Below are 20350 nucleotides of genomic sequence, written 5' to 3' on the forward strand. Positions count from 1 at the left end.
AAGGTGAATATTCTGGATTTAATAAGGAAAGAAAACGATTGTATGCTGAGATTGCTAAGATGTATGGTGAGAATGAGTCTTCAGCCTGAAATTGTGAAGAAGGAAAAAGAAATTTGTACTAGTTTTCTTGCTGCATCTCAAATTGCAAGTTACAGCCATAGTGCATGATGAGTGCCCAGTTAAGCTGAAAAAGGTATTAAATTTGTATAGTAACATATTTTGAGAGATCACATTCACATAGCTTTTATTACAAATGCTGTTATAATTGTTCTACTTTATAATTAGTTATTGTTAATATCTTACTGTGCCTAATTTATAAATGAAACTTTACCATAGATATGCATGTATAAGAAAAGAAGATACCTGTGTATTGTTGTTGTTTAGTTGCTAAGTTGTATCTGACTCTTTTGTGACCCTGTGGGCTATAGTCCACCAGGCTTCTCTGTCTGTGGGATTTTCTAGGTAAGAACACTGGATGTGGGAGAAGGTGAGGGTGGGATGTTTCGAAAGAACAGCATGTATATTATCTATGGTGAAACAGATCACCAGCCCAGGTGGGATGCATGAGACAAGTGCTCAGGCCTGGTGCACTGGGAAGACCCAGAGGAATCGGGTGGAGAGGGAGGTGGAAGGGGGGATCGGGATGGGAATACGTATAAATCTATGGCTGATTCATATCAATGTATGACAAAACCCACTGAAAAAATAAATAAATAAATAAAGGAAAAAAAAAAAAGAACACTGGAGTGTATTGCCATTCCCTTCTGCAGGGGATTGTACATAGCATCTGTAGGGTTGGTACTGTCTTGGCATGTATCCTTGGTTGAGGGGAGATGTGTGTATGTACCTGTACATGAGATTACAATGCTGTTACTTGTATATACTTGTGTATATCTTGTTTTATTGCATTTTGCTTTATTGCATTTCACAGACATTGCACTTTGTACAAATTGAAGGTTCAGGGCAGCCCTGCATTAAACAAGTGTATTTGGCTCCATTTTTCCAATAGAATTTGCTCACTTCATGTCTCTGTCACTTTTTGATAATTTTTGCAATATTTCAGACTTTTTCATTATTATTATATTTGTTATGGTAATCTGTGATCAGTGATCTTTTTTTTAATTTATTTTTTAATTGAAGGATAATTGCTTTACAGGATTTTGTTGTTTTCTGTCAAACATCAACATGAATCAGCCATAGGTATACATATGTCAAGTGATCTTTGATGTTATTATTGCGAAAAAATTATGAATTCCTGAAGGTTCAGATGATCATTAGCATATTTTAATAATGCAGTATTTTTTTGAATCACTGTGGCTTTCATTTTTTAAATTACTTTTTATTGGAGTATAGTTGCTTTGCAATGTTGTTACAAAGTATTTTTAAAGTAAGGCATTGACATTATTTTTAGGCATAATAAATACTGTTGCACACTTAACAGATTACAGTATAGTATAAACATTTATATGCAGTGGAAAACAAAAAAATTTTCAGGACTTGCTTTATTGCAGTGTTTGCTTCTCTGTTGTGGTCTGGTGAGGTATGCCTGTTGTTCTGTACCACTCAGGTATAGGAATTCTCTGGGGGTCCAGGAGCAGTTTTTCACTCTAAATAAAATTTCTGATTTTGCACCAATGGTTTTGAACCCAGAGATAAAGGCAAATGGCTCCTTTGCTGTGCCATCTTATTTGTCAAGATAGCTACAGCTCTGAGAGCTCTAAAGGGCTTGAAGGGGAGATCTCGGCTGCCTTGGCTGATCATGAACATTTCCCCCAAGATCAGGTTATTTGGTTTGGGAAGGGCTAGCCACTTCCTCCTTTCCCGCCAGAGACGCTCAGAGGGCTCAAACAAACCTTGTGCTACTGTATAAAAAAGATCTTCATGACCCGGATAATCATGATGGTGTGATCGTTCGCCTAGAGCCAGACACCCTGGAATGCGAAGTCAAGTGGGCCTTAGGAAGCATCACTATGAACAAAGCTAGTGGAGGTGATGAAATTTCAGTTGAGTTATTTCAAATCCTAAAAGATGATGCTGTGAAAGTGCTGCACTCAATATGCCAGCAAATTTGGAAAACTCAGCAGTGGCCACAGGACTGGAAAAGGTCAGTTTTCATTCCAATCCCTAAGAAAGGCAATGCCAAAGAATGCGCAAACTACCACACAATTGCACTCGTCTCACATGCTAGTAAAGTAATGCTCAAAATTCTCCAAGCCAGGCTTCAACAGTATGTGAACCGTGAACTTCCAGATGTTCAAGCTGGTTTTCGAAAAGGCAGAGGAACCAGAGATCAAATCACCAACATCCACTGAATCATCGAAAAAGCAAAAGAGTTCCAGAAAAACATCTATTTCTGCTTTATTGACTATGCCAAAGCCTTTGACTGTGTATATCACAACAAACTGCAAAATTCTGAAAGAGATGGGAATATCAGACCACCTGACCTTCCTCTTGAGAAATCTGTGTGCAGATCAGGAAGCAATTGTTAGAACTGGGCATGGAACAACAGACTGGTTCCAAATAGGAAAAGGAGTATATGAGGCTGTATATTGTCACCCTGCTTATTGAACTTATATGCAGAGTACATCATGAGAAACGCTGGGCTGGTTGAAGCACAGGCTGGAATCCAGATTGCTGGGAGAAATATCAATAACCTCATATATGCAGACGACACCATCCTTAGAGCAGAAAGTGAAAAAGAACTAAAGAGCCTGTTGATGAAAGTGAAAGAAGAGAGAAAAAAGTTGTCTTAAAACTCAACATTCAGAAAATTAAGATCATGGCATCTGGTCCCATCACTTAATGGCAAATAGATGGGGAAACAGTGGAAACAGTGGCTGACTTTATTTTTGTGGGCTCCAAAATCACTTCAGATGGTGACTGAAGCCATGGAATTAAAAGATGCTTACTCCTTGGAAGGAAAGTTATGACCAACCTAGACAGCATATTAAAAAGCAGACACATGACTTTGTCAACAAAAGTCCATCTTTTCAAAGCTATGATTTTTCCAGTAGTCATGTATGGATGTCAGAGTTGGACTATAAGGAAAGTTGATTTGAGAGAATAGCATTGAAACATGTATATTATCATATGTGAAATAGATTGCCAGTCTAGCTTTGATACATGAGACAGGGTGCTCAGGGCTGGTGCACTGGGATGACCCTGAGGGGTGGAGTGGGGCGGGAGGTGGGAGGGGGGTTCAGGATGGGGAACACATGTACACCCGTGGATAAGTCATGTCAATGTATGGCAAAAACCTCTGCTGCTGCTGCCAAGTCACTGAAAAGTGAAAGTGCAGTCGTTCGGTCGTGTCTGACTTCTAGCGACCCCATGGACTGCAGCATACCAGGCTCCTCCATCCGTGGGATTTTCAAGGCAAGAGTACTGGAGTGGGTTGCCATTGCCTTCTCCAGCAAAAACCACTACAATATTTTAAAGTAATTAGCCTCCATTTAAGATAAATAAAGATAAAAACGAAAGCTGAGCACTGAAGAACTGATGCTTTTGAAATGTGGCATTGGAGAAGACTCTTGTGAGTCTCTTGGACTGCAAGGAGATCCAACCAGTCCATCCTGATGGAACTCAATCCTGAATATTCATTGGAAGGACTGATGGTGGAGGTGAAACTCCAATCCTTTGGCCACCTGATGCAAAGAACTGACTCGTTGGAAAAGACTCTGATGCTGGGAAAAATTGACGCGAAGAACTACTCATTTGAAAAGACCCTGATTCGGGAGGAGAAGGGGATGACAGAGGATGAGATGGTTGAATGGCATCACGGACTCAATGGACATGAGTTTGAGCAAGCTCCGGGAATCGGTGATGGACAGGGAGGCCAGGCGTGCGGCAGTCCATGGGGTCGCAGAGAGTCGGACACAACTCAGTGACTGAACTGAACCACTTCCTGTGATGTGCACTTGGACTTCCTGCTCAGCCCCTTCAAGATTTCACTTGTCTCACATAACTGTGTCATATATGTGTGCCTGGTAAGTGATTTCAGTCGTGTCCGACTCTTTGTGACCCTATGGAATATAGCCTGCTAGACTCTTTGGTACATGGCAATTTTCCAGGCAAAAATACTGGAGTGGACTGTCATGCCTTCCTCCAGGGGATCTTCCCGACCCCGGGAACAAATCCGTGTCTCTTATGTCTCCCGCATAGGCAGGTGGGTTTTTTTTACCACTAGTGCCACCTGGGAAGCCCCTCACTATGTCATAAATTAATGTTATATCCAAATACAGTTCTTCCTCTATTTACAGTGGGTTAAATCCAAATAAACCCATTCTAAAGTGAAAATATTCTAAGTCATCAATATATTAGTACACCTAACCTACTGAGCTTTGTAGCTTAGCCCACCCTACCTTCAGCGTGCTGAGATTTACATTGGCCTACAGTTGGGCAAAATCATCTACCACAAAGTTTATTTCATAATACAGTGTTGATTAGCTCATGTAATTTATTGAATACTGTGCTGAGAGTGAGAAACAGAATGATCCTATGGGTACAGAATGGTTGTAAGAGTATTGGTTGTTTACTGGTAAAAGTGAAAGTGAAAGTCCCTTAGTTGTGTCTGATTCTTTGCCACCTTATGGACTGTACAGTCCATGGAATTCTCCAGGCCAGAATGCTGGAGTGGGGAGCTTTTCCCTTCTCCAGGGGATTTCCCAACCCAGGGATTGAACCCAGGTCTCCTGCATTGCAGGCAGATTCTTTACCAGCTGAGCCACAAGGGAATTGTGGCTGTAATTGAGATGAATTTATTTAAATTGAGAGTAAGGAAGATAAATAGAGTTTGGTAAGTAGTTGCAACTTCATTTTTTAAAATTGAATTATAGTTGATTTATATTATTACTTACAGGTGTTCAGTGAAGTGATTCAGTTACACATATGTGTGTGTGTATATATATATGTATATCTGTATACATTTTTTCAGATTCTTTTCCCTTGTAAGTTATTATCAGATATTGAATATAGTTCCCTGAGGTGTACATTAAAACTTTGTTGTTTATTCTGTATATGGGCATCCCTGGTGGCTCAGATGGTTAATATAATCTGCCTGTAATTCAGGAGACCTGGATTCAATCCCTAAGTCAGGAAGATCCCCTGGAGAAGGGAATGGCTACCCCTCCAGTTTTCTTGCCTGGAAAATTCCATGGACAGAGGAGCCTGGCAGCTATATATTTATATATACATATATATATATATATATATATATTCATCTTTTTTCAGATTCTTTTCCACTATAGGTTATTATAAGATATTGAATATAATTCCCTGTGGTATACAGTAAATCCTTGTTGTTGAGCATGGGATTAAGAAATACACACTATTTTATATATGATAGTGTGTATTTCTTAATCCCATACTCCTAATTTATCACCCTGTCCCTTCCCCATTTGTATTATTTTTTAAATTCCACATATAAGTGATATATAATTTTCTATTTCTCTGAGTTACTTCACTCATTATGAAAATCTTTGCATCCATCGATGTTTCTGCAAATGGCAATATTTCATTCTTTTTATGACTGAGTAATATTCCATTATGTATACACAAATATACACTATGTCTTCTTTATCCATTAATCTGTTGATGGATACTTAGGTTGCTTCCATGTCTTGGCTGTTGTAAATAATGCTGCTGTGAACGTTGAGGTGCATGTATCTTTTCAAATTAAGAGTTTTCTTCAGATATATCCCCAGGAGTGGTGTTGCTGAATCATATGATAACTATTTTTAGTTTTTTAAGGAACTTCCACACAGTTTTCCATAGTGGCTGCACCAATTTACATTCCCACCAACAGTGTAGGAGGGTTCCCATTTCTCCATATCCTCTCTAGTATTTATTATTTGTAGACTTTTTGATGATGGCTATTCTGACTGGTGTGAGGTGATACCTCCTGATAATTTTGATTTGCATGTCTGTAAGAATTAGTGATATTAAGCATCTTTTCATGTGCCTGTTGGCTGTTTGTCTTTTTTGGAGAAATATTTATTTAGGTTTTCTGCCCATTTTTTGATGGGATTGTTTGGGTTTTTGGACATTGCCTTGTATCAGCTATTTATATTGTTTGGAAATTAACCCCTTGTTGATTGCATCATTGGTTGCAATTTCATTATTAGAGTTTTATTTTGACAGTTTATTTTAGAATTGTCAGTGAGATTTCAGAAAGTGAAATTTCAGATTCAGAAAATGAAAAATATTTGCAGTACATTGATGTCTTCCATAAAATATACATTTGCTTTACATTAGTATACCTCTCTAATGAATTCTTGGCCTTAGACTTCTTTTAATCATTAAAGTGTTTTAACATGAGTTTGTGGTGCCGTAGAAGAAAGGTCAGATCTCTCTTTAGGTATGCTAGAAAAATATTGGCTCCTGAAGGCACTAAGGAAGATAATATCTTTGAAAGTTCATTCAGATTTTCTTTAATACCAGAGAGCTTCAAGATGCTTTAGTGTGTATGTTTCTCTATTAGGAATATAGTAGATTTTTCATTAGCAAAAGATTTAGTATGTCTTTCTTTTTTCTTATATTGTGTGAGGGCCTTGCCCTTTTCACTTTTTTATCATTAGTGTCTGATACACAGTAGATAAGGGGTACATGTTTACTGAATCTGTGAACTGGAAAGTATATGGCAGGAAGGACACTTTTTTTAAGATTTATTTATTTATTTTATTATTATTAGTCTTTTGGCTGTGGTGGGTCTTCATTGCTCCACGAGGGCTTTCTCTAGTTGCAGCGAGTGGGCGCTGCTCTTCTTTGTGGTGTGTGGGCTTCTCATTGCGGTGCCTTCCCTTATTGCAGAGCACGCAGGCCACAGTAGGCATGTGGGCTGCAGTAGTTTCTGTACATTGGCTTCAGGAGTTGTGGCTCTCGGGCTCTAGAGCATTGGCTCAGTGGTTGTGGCCCATGGGCTTGGGAACTCTATGGCATGGGGGAATCTTCTTGGACCAGAGATCAAACTGGTATCCCTTGCATTGCAAGGCGAATTCTTAACCACTGGACCACCAGGGAAACTAGGAAAGACACTCTTATGTAAGCTATCTAATAGCATTTTTTGAGGCATAAACACTAAATTTGTACCTGGTCAGGTGGTAACCTGAGCTGAGTATCTTATGCTCTGCTTGGTTGCTATGCCAGCTTGCTAGTCCAGAAATAAACCAACAGCTAAATACACATGGTGTCCAGAGCCAAGATCAACAAATACAGAGAGGTTATCTCCAAACAGAGATAAGTTCAAATGTGTAATGGGTTGGAAGACTACATAGAGATCAATGAAAGTGTGGTTGGAAAAATTACCAAGTCAGTGAATGGCCAACTGTATTCTCTTTTACAGTAAGGACCTCTATACTTGGAGGGAGTTTCAGATTTTAAAACTACAAAGCAAATGGATTATATCCACATTCATGGATTATTTTACTATTAAAATAACTTTATTTGGACAGGGCTCTAGAGGATATCAATGGTATTGTTATATTAGATAATTGAGAGAATTTACCAAAGAGACTCTTTTTAAAGGAAGAGTCAGGGCTGAGGGAAGGCACACACGAGTATTGAAGAACCTTAGAGTTAGTAACAGTGGAGAACTGTTACCACCAGCCCTGGCCCTGACAGGGCGAGGGGATAGGGGCTGTTAGAACCCAGAAGAAAGTCTTATGGAGAGGGCTATCCGGTGTGCTGCAGCCTGCCAGGGAGAGAGCTAAGGGAACAGAACAGACACCATCCTCCCCTCACTCCTCTGATCCTCCTGGTGGTGCCTTTGATTGGCTGGACCCAATCAGAAGTGGATGGACTCAATCAGAAGCCAGAGGGCAGGGGACCCCATGATTGAGTCTACACAGGGCAGTTACCCTAGGCGTAGGGCAGACTGGAGGTTGAAGAATGGATCTGGAGGGACACATAGCAAATATCCAGCTTGAAGACTTGATGATTTTCATTTTTATTACTAAAGAGCCAGTGAGGAGGGGGAAGTGAAATCAAGCAATAAACTCATTTAACAGATGTCAAAAAATGTTGATGTAGAACCCTATATGGGGAAAGAGTTTCCGAGAGACATGGAAGGGCCAGTGTAAGGGCCCCCATGCAGAATGCCTGGTGTATTGGAGGGATTGTAAGGAGGCCAGCAGAGGCAGAGAAGTGAGCAAAAAGGAGAATGGGAGGAGTGAGGTCAGAGGTGTGAAGGCATTTCAACCCATCCCAGGGGGCCACTCTAGAGAGAGACCTTTACTTTTACTCTAAATAAATGGGTACAACTGCAGGGTTTCAAGCAGTACAGTGACATGATCTGACATATTGTAGTTTGGGCTGTCATTTTGTGAGTAGATCGTAGTGGGCGGGAGTAGAAGCAGGGAAGGTTACTGTGGTGTCCAGGCAAGGTATGGTGCCGGTTCCAGAGGGAGTGAGAAATGCTCAGATTCTGGGTGGATACTGAAAGCAGAGTCAGGATTTTCCAGTAGAGCTGATGTGGAACGTGTGTGTCAGGAATCACTCCCTGAGTTTTGTTCTGAAGATCTGTAAGATGGGTCGCCATCAGGTGAGGTGGAGAAGGCTGTAGGTAGAGTTGAATTGAGGGGAATAGAATTGTTTACCCAAAGAACAGGGAAATTGTTTAGTGTCTGTATCTGTGTGTGCTCAGTCACATCCGACTCTTGCAACCTGATGAACTGTAGTCCACCCAGCCCCTCTGTCCTTGGGATTTCCCCGGCAAGAATACTGGAGTGGATTGCCATTGAAGAGAAGGGAATAAACAAAAAGTGTAAAGCTTTGTGCATAATCAGTGTTTGGAGAGGCTCTTTAGTGATTTGGAGCCTTCTAGTGGATAAGTATATTATTAATCTTCAGGGAATTCTCTCCACATTTCAAAACTGCATTCCTGAAAATACTTGTTATTTAGTCTTTAGTTTTCTTTGGAAGGGTTTCCCAGGTGGCTCAGTATTAGAAAATCCACCTGCCAGTGCAGGAGACACAGGAGACGTGGGTTTGATCCCTGGATCAGGAAGAGTCCCTAGAGACGGGAGTGGCAACCCACTCTGGTATTCTTGCCTGGAAGATCCCATGGACAGAGGAACCTGGAGGGCTACAGTCCATGGGGTCACAAAAGAGTCGGACTAGACTGAGCACATAGGCAGCCAAGTTTCTTCAAGTAAGAATAAAATCTGCAAATATATATATACATTTGGCCGCACTTCATGGCTTGTGGGATCTTAGTTCCCCAACCAGGGATTGAACCCTGGCCACTGTAGTGAAAGTGCTGAGTCCTAACCACTGGACCATCAGGGAACTCCCCTATGCAGCTATTTCCTTACACCCATGGTGAGTGGGGAATGTTATTAGATTCAGTGTTGGAAGACTTGGACTATGAAACAGATCTATCAGAAAGTTGACCAGTACCTACCTGGACTGCTTTAAAGTGTTCACTGTGTTTGGACTGCCTGGGGGAGGTTATAGACTTGGAAATGACACATTACGAGAATTAGGAAAGAATTAGGTGAGCGAGAATGACTGCTCGTTGGTATGAGAAGATGAGGATGTGAAGTTGAAGGAGGGAGAAAAGGAAGTTGTTAGGAGTAATGTCAGTGATTTGTCATATAAAATCTCACGTTTTTGAATGTGAGGATGTTAGTGTTCCATCGGATGATCCTTTGATTGTAAGCTGCTTGCATTTTCTTTCTAGGGTTGACAACTTTGGTTTGGGCCTTTTACTTCGATCCAAGCAGATAAAACGCATGGTCTCTTCCTATGTGGGAGAAAATGCAGAATTTGAACGACAGTATTTATCTGGTGAATTAGAAGTAGAGCTGACACCCCAGGTAAAAAAAAGAAAAAAATCTGGTGTTTTTTTTTTTAATACTACTAACTTATTTTGAAGTTTACCTTTTTCCTTCTAGAAATTTCATTGTGTAAGAGAGGTAAAATAGAATGCTCTTTTGCCAAACCAAGAAAACTTGTTTATAAGTCACACCTCTTGACTGCTAGAGGAAAAATGTTTTGTTGCTATGCACTGTAAAAGAAGGTATTTCTAGTGGAAAATATCCAGGCTTCAGGATAAAATGTTAAATTTGGCACTGAAATGTGTATTTCACTGCAGCATGGAATCTGGTCTTGCTGAGATGTATCAGGAAACTGAAGCCCATGGAGGGGAGTAAAACTGTCTGCATCACAGACTAAATGCTGGGGTCAGACCCCAGGTTTGCAGGGAACTGAAAGGAAGCAATGACTGCAGTTAATCTAGCAAATTTCCACTCACTTTATCCACCTTTTCCTGTCCTATCTGATTGAAGAGTTTGTCATTGAGGAACCTTTTCGGCCAATCCAATATAGTTGAAGGCCCCAGTTTAAGTAGACCCTTGTTTTCAGGTTGGGACAATATTAAACTCACCATCATTAATATCCAAGCCTATTCTCACTACTGGTCAGTCAGGCAGTTATCTAGTCTGAATATGATGCACTTATCTTGCACGCGAGCAAAGTAATGCTCAAAATTCTCAAGGCCAGGCTTCAACAATATGTGAACCGTGAACTTTCAGATGTTCAAGCTGGTTTTCGAAAAGGCAGAGGAACCAGAGATCAAATTGCCAACATTCGCTAGATCATCAAAAAAGCAAGAGAGTTCCAAGAAAATATCTACTTCTGCTTTATTGACTATGCCAAAGCCGTTGACTGTGTGGATCACAGTAAACTGTGGAAAATTCTTCAAGAGATGGGAATACAAGATCACCTGACCTGCCTCTTGAGAAATCTGTATGCAGGTCTAGAAGCAACAGTTAGAACTGGACATGGAACAACAGACTGGTTCCAAATAGGAAAAGGAGTATGTCAAGGCTTTATATTGTCACCCTGCTTTTTTAACTTATATGCAGAGTACATCATGAGAAACACTGGGCTGGTTGAAGCACAAGTTGGAATCAAGATTGCCGGGAGAAACATCAATAACCTCAGATATGCAGATGACATCACCCTTATGGCGGAAAGTGAAGAACTAAAGAGCCTCTTGATGAAAGTGAAAGAGGGGAGTGAAAAAGTTGGCTTAAAGCTCAACATTCAGAATACTAAGATCATGGCATCCAGTCCCATCACTTCATGGCAAATAGATGGAGAAACAGTGGAAACAGTAGCTGACTTTATTTTTGGGGGCTCCAAAATCACTGCAGATGGTGACAGCAGCCATGAAATAAAAAGACGCTTACTCTTTGGAAGAAAAGTTATGACCAACCTAGACAGCATATTAAAAAGCAGAGACATTACTTTGCCAACAAAGGTCCATCTAGTCAAGACTATAGTTTCTAGTAGTCATGTATGGATGTGAGAGTTGGACTATAAAGAAAGCTGAGCACCCAAGAATTGATGCTTTTGACCTGTAGTGTTGGAGAAGACTCTTGAGAGTCCTTTGGACTGCAAGGAGATCCAACCAGTTCATCCTAAAGGAAATCAGTCCTGAATGTTCATTGGAAGGACTGATGCTGAAGCTGAAACTCCAATACTTTGGCCACCTGATGCAAAGAGTTGACTCATTGGAAAAGACCCTGATGCTGGGAAAGATTGAAGGCAGGAGAAGAGGATGACAGAGGATGAGATGGTTGGATGGCATCGCTGACTCAATGGACATGAGTTTGTGTAAACTGCAGGAGTTGGTGATGGACAGGGAGGCCTGGCATGCTGCAGTCCTTGGGGTCACAAAGAGTTGGACACCACTGAGCAACTAAACTGAACTGAATATGATATAACTAGACCGTAACAAGATGTTTCATGTTAGGGGTCATGTCAGCAAATGTTTAGGGCCAGAGTTATTTCCCAGTAGGAAAACTGGGTAGAAAGGCAGGTGGTGGTGAGAGATAGCTGGGGAAATTAGATTTGAAATCACTAGTACCTAAAAGGGAGACAGAGTGATCGAAAGAAGATACAAAGATGTTTTTCATACAGCTATTCCTACTCTGAAACAAAATTTGAATTTCTCTTGACTTTTTAAAAACCAGTTTAGCTGTATGTTGTAGTCTTTGTCATTTGTATTTTTCCTTAGTTAGATAACGTAGTGGATAAAATACTTAAGAGAACGTTTAGAATACATTCTAAATACCTGGAAATTTTACATTATTATATCATGATATTGTTGTTTATGATAAGATTCAGGCTGTACCTACATGTAGCACACAGTAAAATATGATATTTTATTGTATGTTTTTTTAAGTATACAATTAAAGTTATATACTTCAGATTTGAAAATTGATTTAAAAATATTACAAATAGACTTGTAAAATATGATGTAAAGAAACCAGTGGAGACATGGAAACTGAAAACATGAGTATACAAATAAGCAGTTCCATTACAAATTAAGGATTAAAAATAGGTTGTTGTCTAGAGAGACAGTCATTGTTTTGCACTGATCTTCTAACCTGCAGTGTTAGTGAGGTAGACCAGTATGCACTGCCAGGGGTGGTTTAGATGGATAAACACCTAGAGAGCGGGGACCGTGTGGCTAAGTGTTTGTGTCCGCAGACAGAAGTGTGCTTAATGGACTTTTGACGCACTGTTGTTTGCTCACTTGTAGGGCACGCTTGCAGAGAGGATTCGTGCAGGTGGGGCTGGAGTTCCTGCATTTTACACCAGCACGGGGTATGGGACCCTGGTGCAAGAAGGGGGGTCACCGATCAAATACAACAAAGATGGCAGCATTGCCATTGCCAGTAAGCCGAGAGAGGTAAGACGCACAGGATTCCAGATGGGCTCATTGGGTAAATAAGTATAAAATCATACCTGGGTGAGAATAAAACACTGTCGTTCGTTTAGTAACGTACATATGCTAGGTACAGTTTCTACCTAAAACTGAACATCTGCTAGGAAAGAAACTAATCCATAGAAATGAGAGTCAAGATTAGTTTTATGGTAGGTTTTAAGAAATTTAGGAGTGTGTATAATTGCTGATTATGTGGAAAATAAAATACAGCTACTTTATTTAATACGATAATATGTATGGTATTAAACCCTTCAGGTTCAGGGCCCTTCTGGATATGATTGAAGAAGGGGAAAAAGCCAAAGAAATCACAAATTTGTCTATAATCTTAAAAAGCAGAGAATGGTTATAAGTATATAATGTGAGTAGAATAAATACCAAGTTTATATTATCTTCTTTATCCTTCATTTTGTACACTGGACACATTTGAGCCTTAGACTGAATAACTTAGTTTTATTTAAAGTGCTGGATAGGTTGGAGTATCTTATACTAGGTAACTTTACTCAAACATTAGAAAAGAATAGAACTCTAGATACAGGTATTTGAGATAGTCAGGAGCCAGTTTTTAAAATGACACAGGCCAGTATTTCATTGCTGTATTTTTGGTATCTTTCCCTTCTCCCTGCCCACATGGCTCATGAGAGTTAACAAAAGTCATGGACTGCTGAACTTATCTCTAGAAAAGTGAGAACTTAGTATATCAAGGGATCTTGTCACCTTGCTTCATGTAGGGATGTTAGCTGTGCCCTTGGGGTTTTGAGGGAAGATAAAGGTCATTGCCCTCATCCCCCTGCTGTCCCGTGTGTGTCTCCATCAGCGTCCTTCATCTGGAGCTGTGCCTTTTCTGCTTAGGGTTACCTATATTGACTCAAAGCTTTTGTTAACGTTTTTCATATTCTATCTTGTTTCTTACCTAATTAGGCTTAAAAAGTTTTTGCAAAGAAAAAGACAGGAACCTAATTATTAAGATGGATCCTAGTTAATATAGATCGATAGCCAGCAAAATCTGGTGAAAGCTTTGAGAGCTTGCTAAAAGTTACATCATTAACTCACCCTGTGAAAACACAGGATAGACTAAAATCTGTCCTGAATGCCTGGGTTCATTTCAGCCTGGAGTCAGGTGTAGGCATCTAGCAGTTTTGTAATTTTGTCTGAATCCTGAGGAATACAACAGATAATCTTTAGAAATGATTCTTGTTAGCCAACTTTATTTTCCTTGATTATGGTGGGAGGAGGAAATGAGTGAATTCTTTGGATTAGTGATAGTTATTTGAGGTCCTTTTGTTTGCCAAGCACTAGTCTTGCCTGGAGAATCCTGTGGATGGAGGAGCCTGGTGGGCTGTTGTTCATAGGGTCGCACGGAATCGGACATGGCTGAAGCAACTTGGCATGCATGCATGCATTGGAGAAGGAAATGGCAACCCACTCCAGTATTCTTGCCTGGAGAATCCCAGGGATGGAGGAGCAGCAAGCTGCTGTCTATGGGGTCGCAGAGTCAGACACGACTGAAGCGACTTAGCAGCAGCAGCAGCAGCAGCAGCGGCAGCAGTCCAAATGTGGTGGGAAAAGGGGTCCTCTAGGCCAAGTTCCCCTTAGTGGGGGAACTGACAAGGAATGAAGAGACAGATGCATAATGTAACAAATCAAGTAGGGCAAAGGCAGAGAGGGTGCTGAGTGGCCAGGGAGGTGTGTTCCAGGCTGGGTCAGGGGAACCTCTCTGAGAGGTGATGTTTGGTAGAGACCTGAATAAGATAGGAGAATGAGCCGGGTGAAGATTGTAGGCTGTGCTCTAGTTAGAAGGAAGAGGAAGGACATGGTCCTTGACAGGCTTGCTGAGTGTGCAACAGCAGGGCAGTGAGGCTGGAACAGAGAGAATGAGGCAGAGAGTGGTAGGATTGGAGATTGAAGAGAGGCAGGAGCCGGGTCACATGAGCTTGGACTTCACTGAGTGTGGTGAGGGGTTGAGAGTATTGAATAGAAGTAGGAGAGTGATGGGATCTGAGCTACATTTTGGAAAGATCACTGTGGCTTTTGGGAGTGAGTTTTTTGTCAGAGACCCAGAAGCAGAAGCAGCGAGAGAGATGAGGGGCTGTTGTATTAATACTAATCCAGTTGGAAGTAGAAGGCTGTTTAGATTGAGGTGGTGACGGTGGAATTTGTGAGAAGTGGTTGCAATTGGGAAATAAACTGACAGTAGAGCCAACACGATTTACTGAGTAAGAAAAGACACAAATCAAGCATGCTGCTTATTGAGATGGGCCAAGTGTGAGAGTTGATGAGGAGCTCTTTCTCAGCTTGGAGTGTTTAGGAGATTCATTGGCCTCCAAGAGGAGCTACTCAGTAGGCTTTAGGTCAGCTCAGGGAGGGTTGAGAGCTGGGATAGGAACTTTGGAGGCATCAGCAAGTGAAATTCGCTCAGTCATGTCAGACTCTTTGCAACCCCATGGACTGTACAGTCCATGGAATTCTCCAAGCCAGAATACTTGAGTGGGTAATCTTTCCCTTCTCCAGGGGATCTTCCCAACCCAGGGGTCAAACCCAGGTCTCCCGCATTGCAGGTGGATTTTTTACCGACTGAACCACCAGGGAAGCCCAAGAATATTGGAATGGGTAGCCTATCCCTTCTCCAGCAGATCTTCCCAACCCAGAAATTAGCAGCATGTGGTGTTTAAAACCGTGGGACTTGAGTGACGAGGGCTGGAGTGCAGAGAACACCTCTTTTGCATTTAAGGGTTTAGAAGAGGCCTGGCATTTAAAGATTGAAAAGAGGAAAAGAAGCAGCGAATAAAATGGGAGTGTCCAGTGAGTAAAGAGGAAATCCAGAGGAGGCTGATGATTTGGAAGATGGTAACTTTTACAAAGCAAGGAGTGATCAACTGTGTCAGAGAGTGAAGGAGTTGAGTAATAGGACTGGAAGTTGACCTTTGCAGTTGAAAATGTGGAGGTCATTGGTGACCTTAAAGGGTGATTTTTTTGGAATAGAGGATTTTTCTGGAATGGTGAAAATTTGAACGGAGTGGATTCAAGAAAGAATGGAAAGATGAGGACATGGAGTGACTCAAGTGAGTATAATAGCTAGTTTGACAAAACCAATCCCATCCCTGTTTTTAAATTTTAAAATAGCTAACACTTAGCAACTGCTGATGTGTAGCCCCTTCAGGAAAGTTATATAATTGGAATAGACAAAAATGCCAGTGGTTTTTCTTTGCCCTGAGTTGGCATATATTTAGATGTGTTTTCTAGGTCTGCATGGAAAAGACTCAACTATCATCACTGGTGATGACTGAAATTCATAAGACTTAAAGAACTAAGGCAGGAGGAGAAGGGGACAACAGAGGATGATATGGTTGTATGGCATCACTGACTCGACGGACATGAGTTTGTGCAAACTCCGGGAATTGGTGATGGACAGGGAAGCTTGGTGTGCAGCAGTCCATGGGGTCACAGAGTTGGACACGACTGAGTGACAGAACTGAAAAAACTATTGATGTGTATCTTACAAATATCCTTCATATAATTTATCTAAGTTCATGTTAATATGATCCTCATTCATCTGTGATTACCTAAGTTCAGTAATCTTTTCTGACATAAAGTGGCATAATATCTTTAAGGAAACTGTTCTGTAAGAAATGATTTCTGTTTTAATGTAAATCAAAACTACAATGAAGGATCACCTCACACTGGTCAGAGTGGTCATCATCAAAAAGTTTACAAATAATAAGTGCTGGAGAGACTGGAGAAAAGGGAACCTATACTGATGGTGGGAAATATAAATTGGTGCAGCCAGAGTAGAACATAGTCCTGCTCCTGGGCATATATGGAAAAGACAAAAACCCTAGTTCAAAGAGATACATGCACCCCAGTGTTTTATAACAGTATTATTTACAGTAGCCAAGAAAAAGAAGCAACCTAAATGTCCATCAACAGGTGAATGGTTAAAGAAGATGTAGTATATATATACAATGGAATATTACTTAGCCATAAAAATAAATTAATTCCATTTGCAGTAACATGGATGGGCCTAGACATTATCATACTAAATGAAGTCAGTCAAAGACAAAATATCATATATCACATATGTGGAATCTAAAAGATTGATACAAGTGAACTTATTTACACAACAGAAATAGAGTCACTGACATAGGAAACAAGCTTACAGTTACCAATGGGTAAAGTGGGCGAGAGGGATAAATTAGGTGTTTGGGATTAACATCTACACACTATTATATAAAAATAAACAACAGAACCTACTCTGTAACACAGGGAGCTTTATTCAGTATCTTATAATAACCTATAATGGAAAAGAATCTGAAAAAGAATATATATATGTATATGTGTACATGTGCTGTGCTTAGTCGCTCAGTTGTGTCTGACTCTCTGCGATCCCATGGACTGTAGCCCGCCAGGCTCCTCTGTCCGTGGGGATTCTCCAGGCAAGAATACTGGAGTGGATTGCCATGTCCTCCTCCAGGGGATCTTCGCAACTGAGGGATTGAACCCAGATTTCCCGAATTGCAGGTGGATTCTTTACTGTCTGAGCCACCAGGGAAGCCCAAGAATACTGGAGTGGGTAGCCTATCCCTTCTCCAGGGGAAGTTCCCAGCCCAGGAATACGTTGCAGGCAGATTCTTTACCAGCTGAGCTACCCAGGAATCCCATATGTGTGCAAATATGGGATGCACACATTGCTTTACTATACACTTTGCTATACACCTGAAACTAATGCAATATTGTAAATTAACTATAATTTTTTAAAAAAGAGTTTCTTATTTTAAACCATAGTTTAAGAAAAGTATGTGTACCCGAACTGTTTCTCAAAGCTTTCTATAAAATGCATGCAGTTTTTTCCACTAGGAGGCGCAGTAGGAATGAGAATGGACTTCAGCCTTCAAACGGCTTCCATCCTGTGTGGTGATGGAGTGTGATGTTGATGTTGTTTCCTGTTTGTTTCAACTCCCAGAGCTAAGTCCCCATGAAGCAAAAGGGAACAAAATGCCACAGCATAGTTTTGCTTTATGCTTTTTCTCCCCATCTCTTCCATTTGGAGTAGAATTAAAAGTCAATAAACATACAAAAAATCAATAGCCTTCCATTAGACCAGTAATGACAGAAAAGAAGGTGTAATAGAATAAAATAGAATAGTCACAGTGGCCATCAAAAACCGTGAAGCACCTGTGAGTAAACCTACAAAGTATATACAGAGCTTTTTTGGGGGGAATTATAAAACTATTGATGGAGGTAAAAGAAGAATTTAAAAAATGTAGGCCTATATTATACTCACAGGTGGGATATGGCATATCAATCTCTCCAGATTAGTGTATAAATTCTAGGAATCCCGATTAAAATCTCAGCAGATGATTATGAATTAATTAGGAGAGAGGAATGGATTTTATAACTATTTTAGGTAGGAAAATAATACACTGCCTGTTTCATGCAACTATATAGTTTTTTCCTAGAGTGGAGGGAAACTGAAGTGTTAGTCTCTCAGCTGGGTTGGACTCTTTGTGACCCCATGGACTGTAGCCTGCTGGCTCTTCTGTCTGTGGATTTCTCCAGGTGAGAATACTGGAATGGGTTGCTATGCCATCCTCCATGGGATCTTTTTGACCCAGGGACAGAACCCAGGTCTCCCACGTTGCAGGTGGGTTTCCTGCTGCCTGAGCCGCCAGGGAGGCCATAGAGTGGAGGGAAGGAGGGGCCTTTTTCATGTCAGTACGTAACTTATTCACAGAGGTAATAAAGTGAGTGCTAACACATGCAGTCTATGCCACAAGCATATAGAATTGTTAGGTCCTCACAGTTACCAAGCTCTCCCTCCACTGGGCCTTTGCATGTGCTGCTCCCTTAGTTTCCTTTTCACCACTTTGAGTGAACCCTGGTCCAGGGGTCCCCAGCCTCCTGGATCTAATTCCTGATGATCTGAGGTGGAGCTTCTGTAATGATAATAGAAATAAAGTGCACAATAAATAAAATGCATTTGAATCGCCCCCAAACTACCCTCCACACCCATCTATGAAAAAATTATCTTGCACGAAATCTGGTCCCTGGTGCCAAAAAAGATTGGGGACTGCTGGCCAACACTACTCATCCTTTAAGTCTCAGTTTAGATCTTCTCCTTTTTGCCCTAACTAGGCTTGTATCCCTTTTATCTGTCTCTGTCAGAGCATCTTCTTTTTGCCCTAACTAGGCTTGTATCCCTTTTATCTGTCTCTGTCAGAGCAGATGGGTCTTCCCAGGTGGCTCAGCAGCAAAGAACCCGCCTGCTTCTGGGTTGGGAAGTTAATAGTTTAGTAATACACTTAAGAAAATAAGTAAGTTACACTTAGGCAAAAAGTAACTAGCAGGGCTTCTCAGGTGGCACAGTGGTAAAGAATCTGCCTACCAGTGCAGGAGACAGAAGAGACCCAGGTTTCAGCTCTGGGCAGAGAATATCCTCAGGAGTAGGAAATGGCAACCTGCTCCAGTATTCTTACCTGGAAACTTCCATGGACAGAGGAGCCTGGTGGGTTACCGTATATGGGGTCTCAGAGTCAGACACGACTGAGCAACTGAGCACACATATACACACACATCAGAGCAGGTATCAGAACCAACCAAGCCCTGTGCAGATCCTGATGATGCCCTTTGTCTCTTGCAGGTGAGGGAGTTTAAAGGTCAGCATTTTATCTTGGAGGAAGCAATCACAGGGGATTTTGCTTTGGTGAAAGCCTGGAAGGCAGACCGAGCCGGAAATGTAATTTTCAGGTAATACAATGGTTTTAAAAAATGTTCAACGTGATGCCTTTTAGCAACTTTATGTTTCCGAAATTATGATTGCAAAATGGATATCTTGATGTGTTTGGTATTTAAAAATTTATTTTAAAGATTGCTTAAAATCAATCACTTGTGTGTGTGTGTGTGGAGGTGTGTGCAGAACCATTGCTGTGTGGCCATGATGGTTTGGTGCACTTGAGGACATCTGTTCTGACTAAATGGTGCCCACAGGGCACTGTTTGTTAACTATTTGAATCTATTCTAGTCTTGTATATAGTCACATATACTTTTGTCCTGTGTATTTTAGTGGCTAAGACTAATTACAGTGTTGTGACATACTTAGAAAAGCTGACAAAAGCACACAATTATATTTAATTTTGACATTGTTATTTATATGCATTGTCTTAAAACACCTAAGTTAGTTTGATATTCTGGAAAAATATTGCTAATAAGCTTTTAGGTCAGTTCTTTTCCAGGCTTGTTGGTGTCTACTAGGAAGTGCTTATAAAGATGATGTTTGGAAAGTTGATTAACATTAGTAATGCTTAGCTTTCATTTTCATTATCTGGATGGCCACAGATATTAAGCCACTTAATAGATTTCAATATCTTTTGACTACCTTAAGCATACTAAATACCAAGTTTCAGTATCTTGGATTTAGGTATTATGTAGTTGTTTTTTGAAAATTGTGTCACCTTTGAATATACTTATGGAAATCCCTTGCATTCCTAAACACTAACAATGAAAAAACAGAAAGAGAAATTAAGGAAACAATACCATTCACCATGGCAACAAAAAGAATAAAATACTTAGGAGTATATCTACCTAAAGAAACAAAAGACCTATACATAGAAAACTATAAAACAC

The 20350-nt window shown here is 40.6% G+C and overlaps 1 protein-coding gene across 1 annotated transcript in view; it reads left to right on the forward strand.

Annotated features, from left to right (window-relative positions):
* The window catches only part of OXCT1 (3-oxoacid CoA-transferase 1), a 159798-nt gene that overhangs the window by 16422 nt on the left and 123026 nt on the right, over positions 1 to 20350 (forward strand). Inside the window, exons 4-6 of the mRNA XM_061129875.1 lie at positions 9677 to 9812; positions 12548 to 12697; positions 19368 to 19474. Coding sequence (XP_060985858.1) covers positions 9677 to 9812; positions 12548 to 12697; positions 19368 to 19474 — 393 coding nt within the window. The remainder of the gene's footprint in view (positions 1 to 9676; positions 9813 to 12547; positions 12698 to 19367; positions 19475 to 20350) is intronic.

The sequence above is a fragment of the Dama dama genome, chromosome 25 (assembly GCF_033118175.1).
Source record: "Dama dama isolate Ldn47 chromosome 25, ASM3311817v1, whole genome shotgun sequence".
Classification (NCBI taxonomy): domain Eukaryota; kingdom Metazoa; phylum Chordata; class Mammalia; order Artiodactyla; family Cervidae; genus Dama; species Dama dama.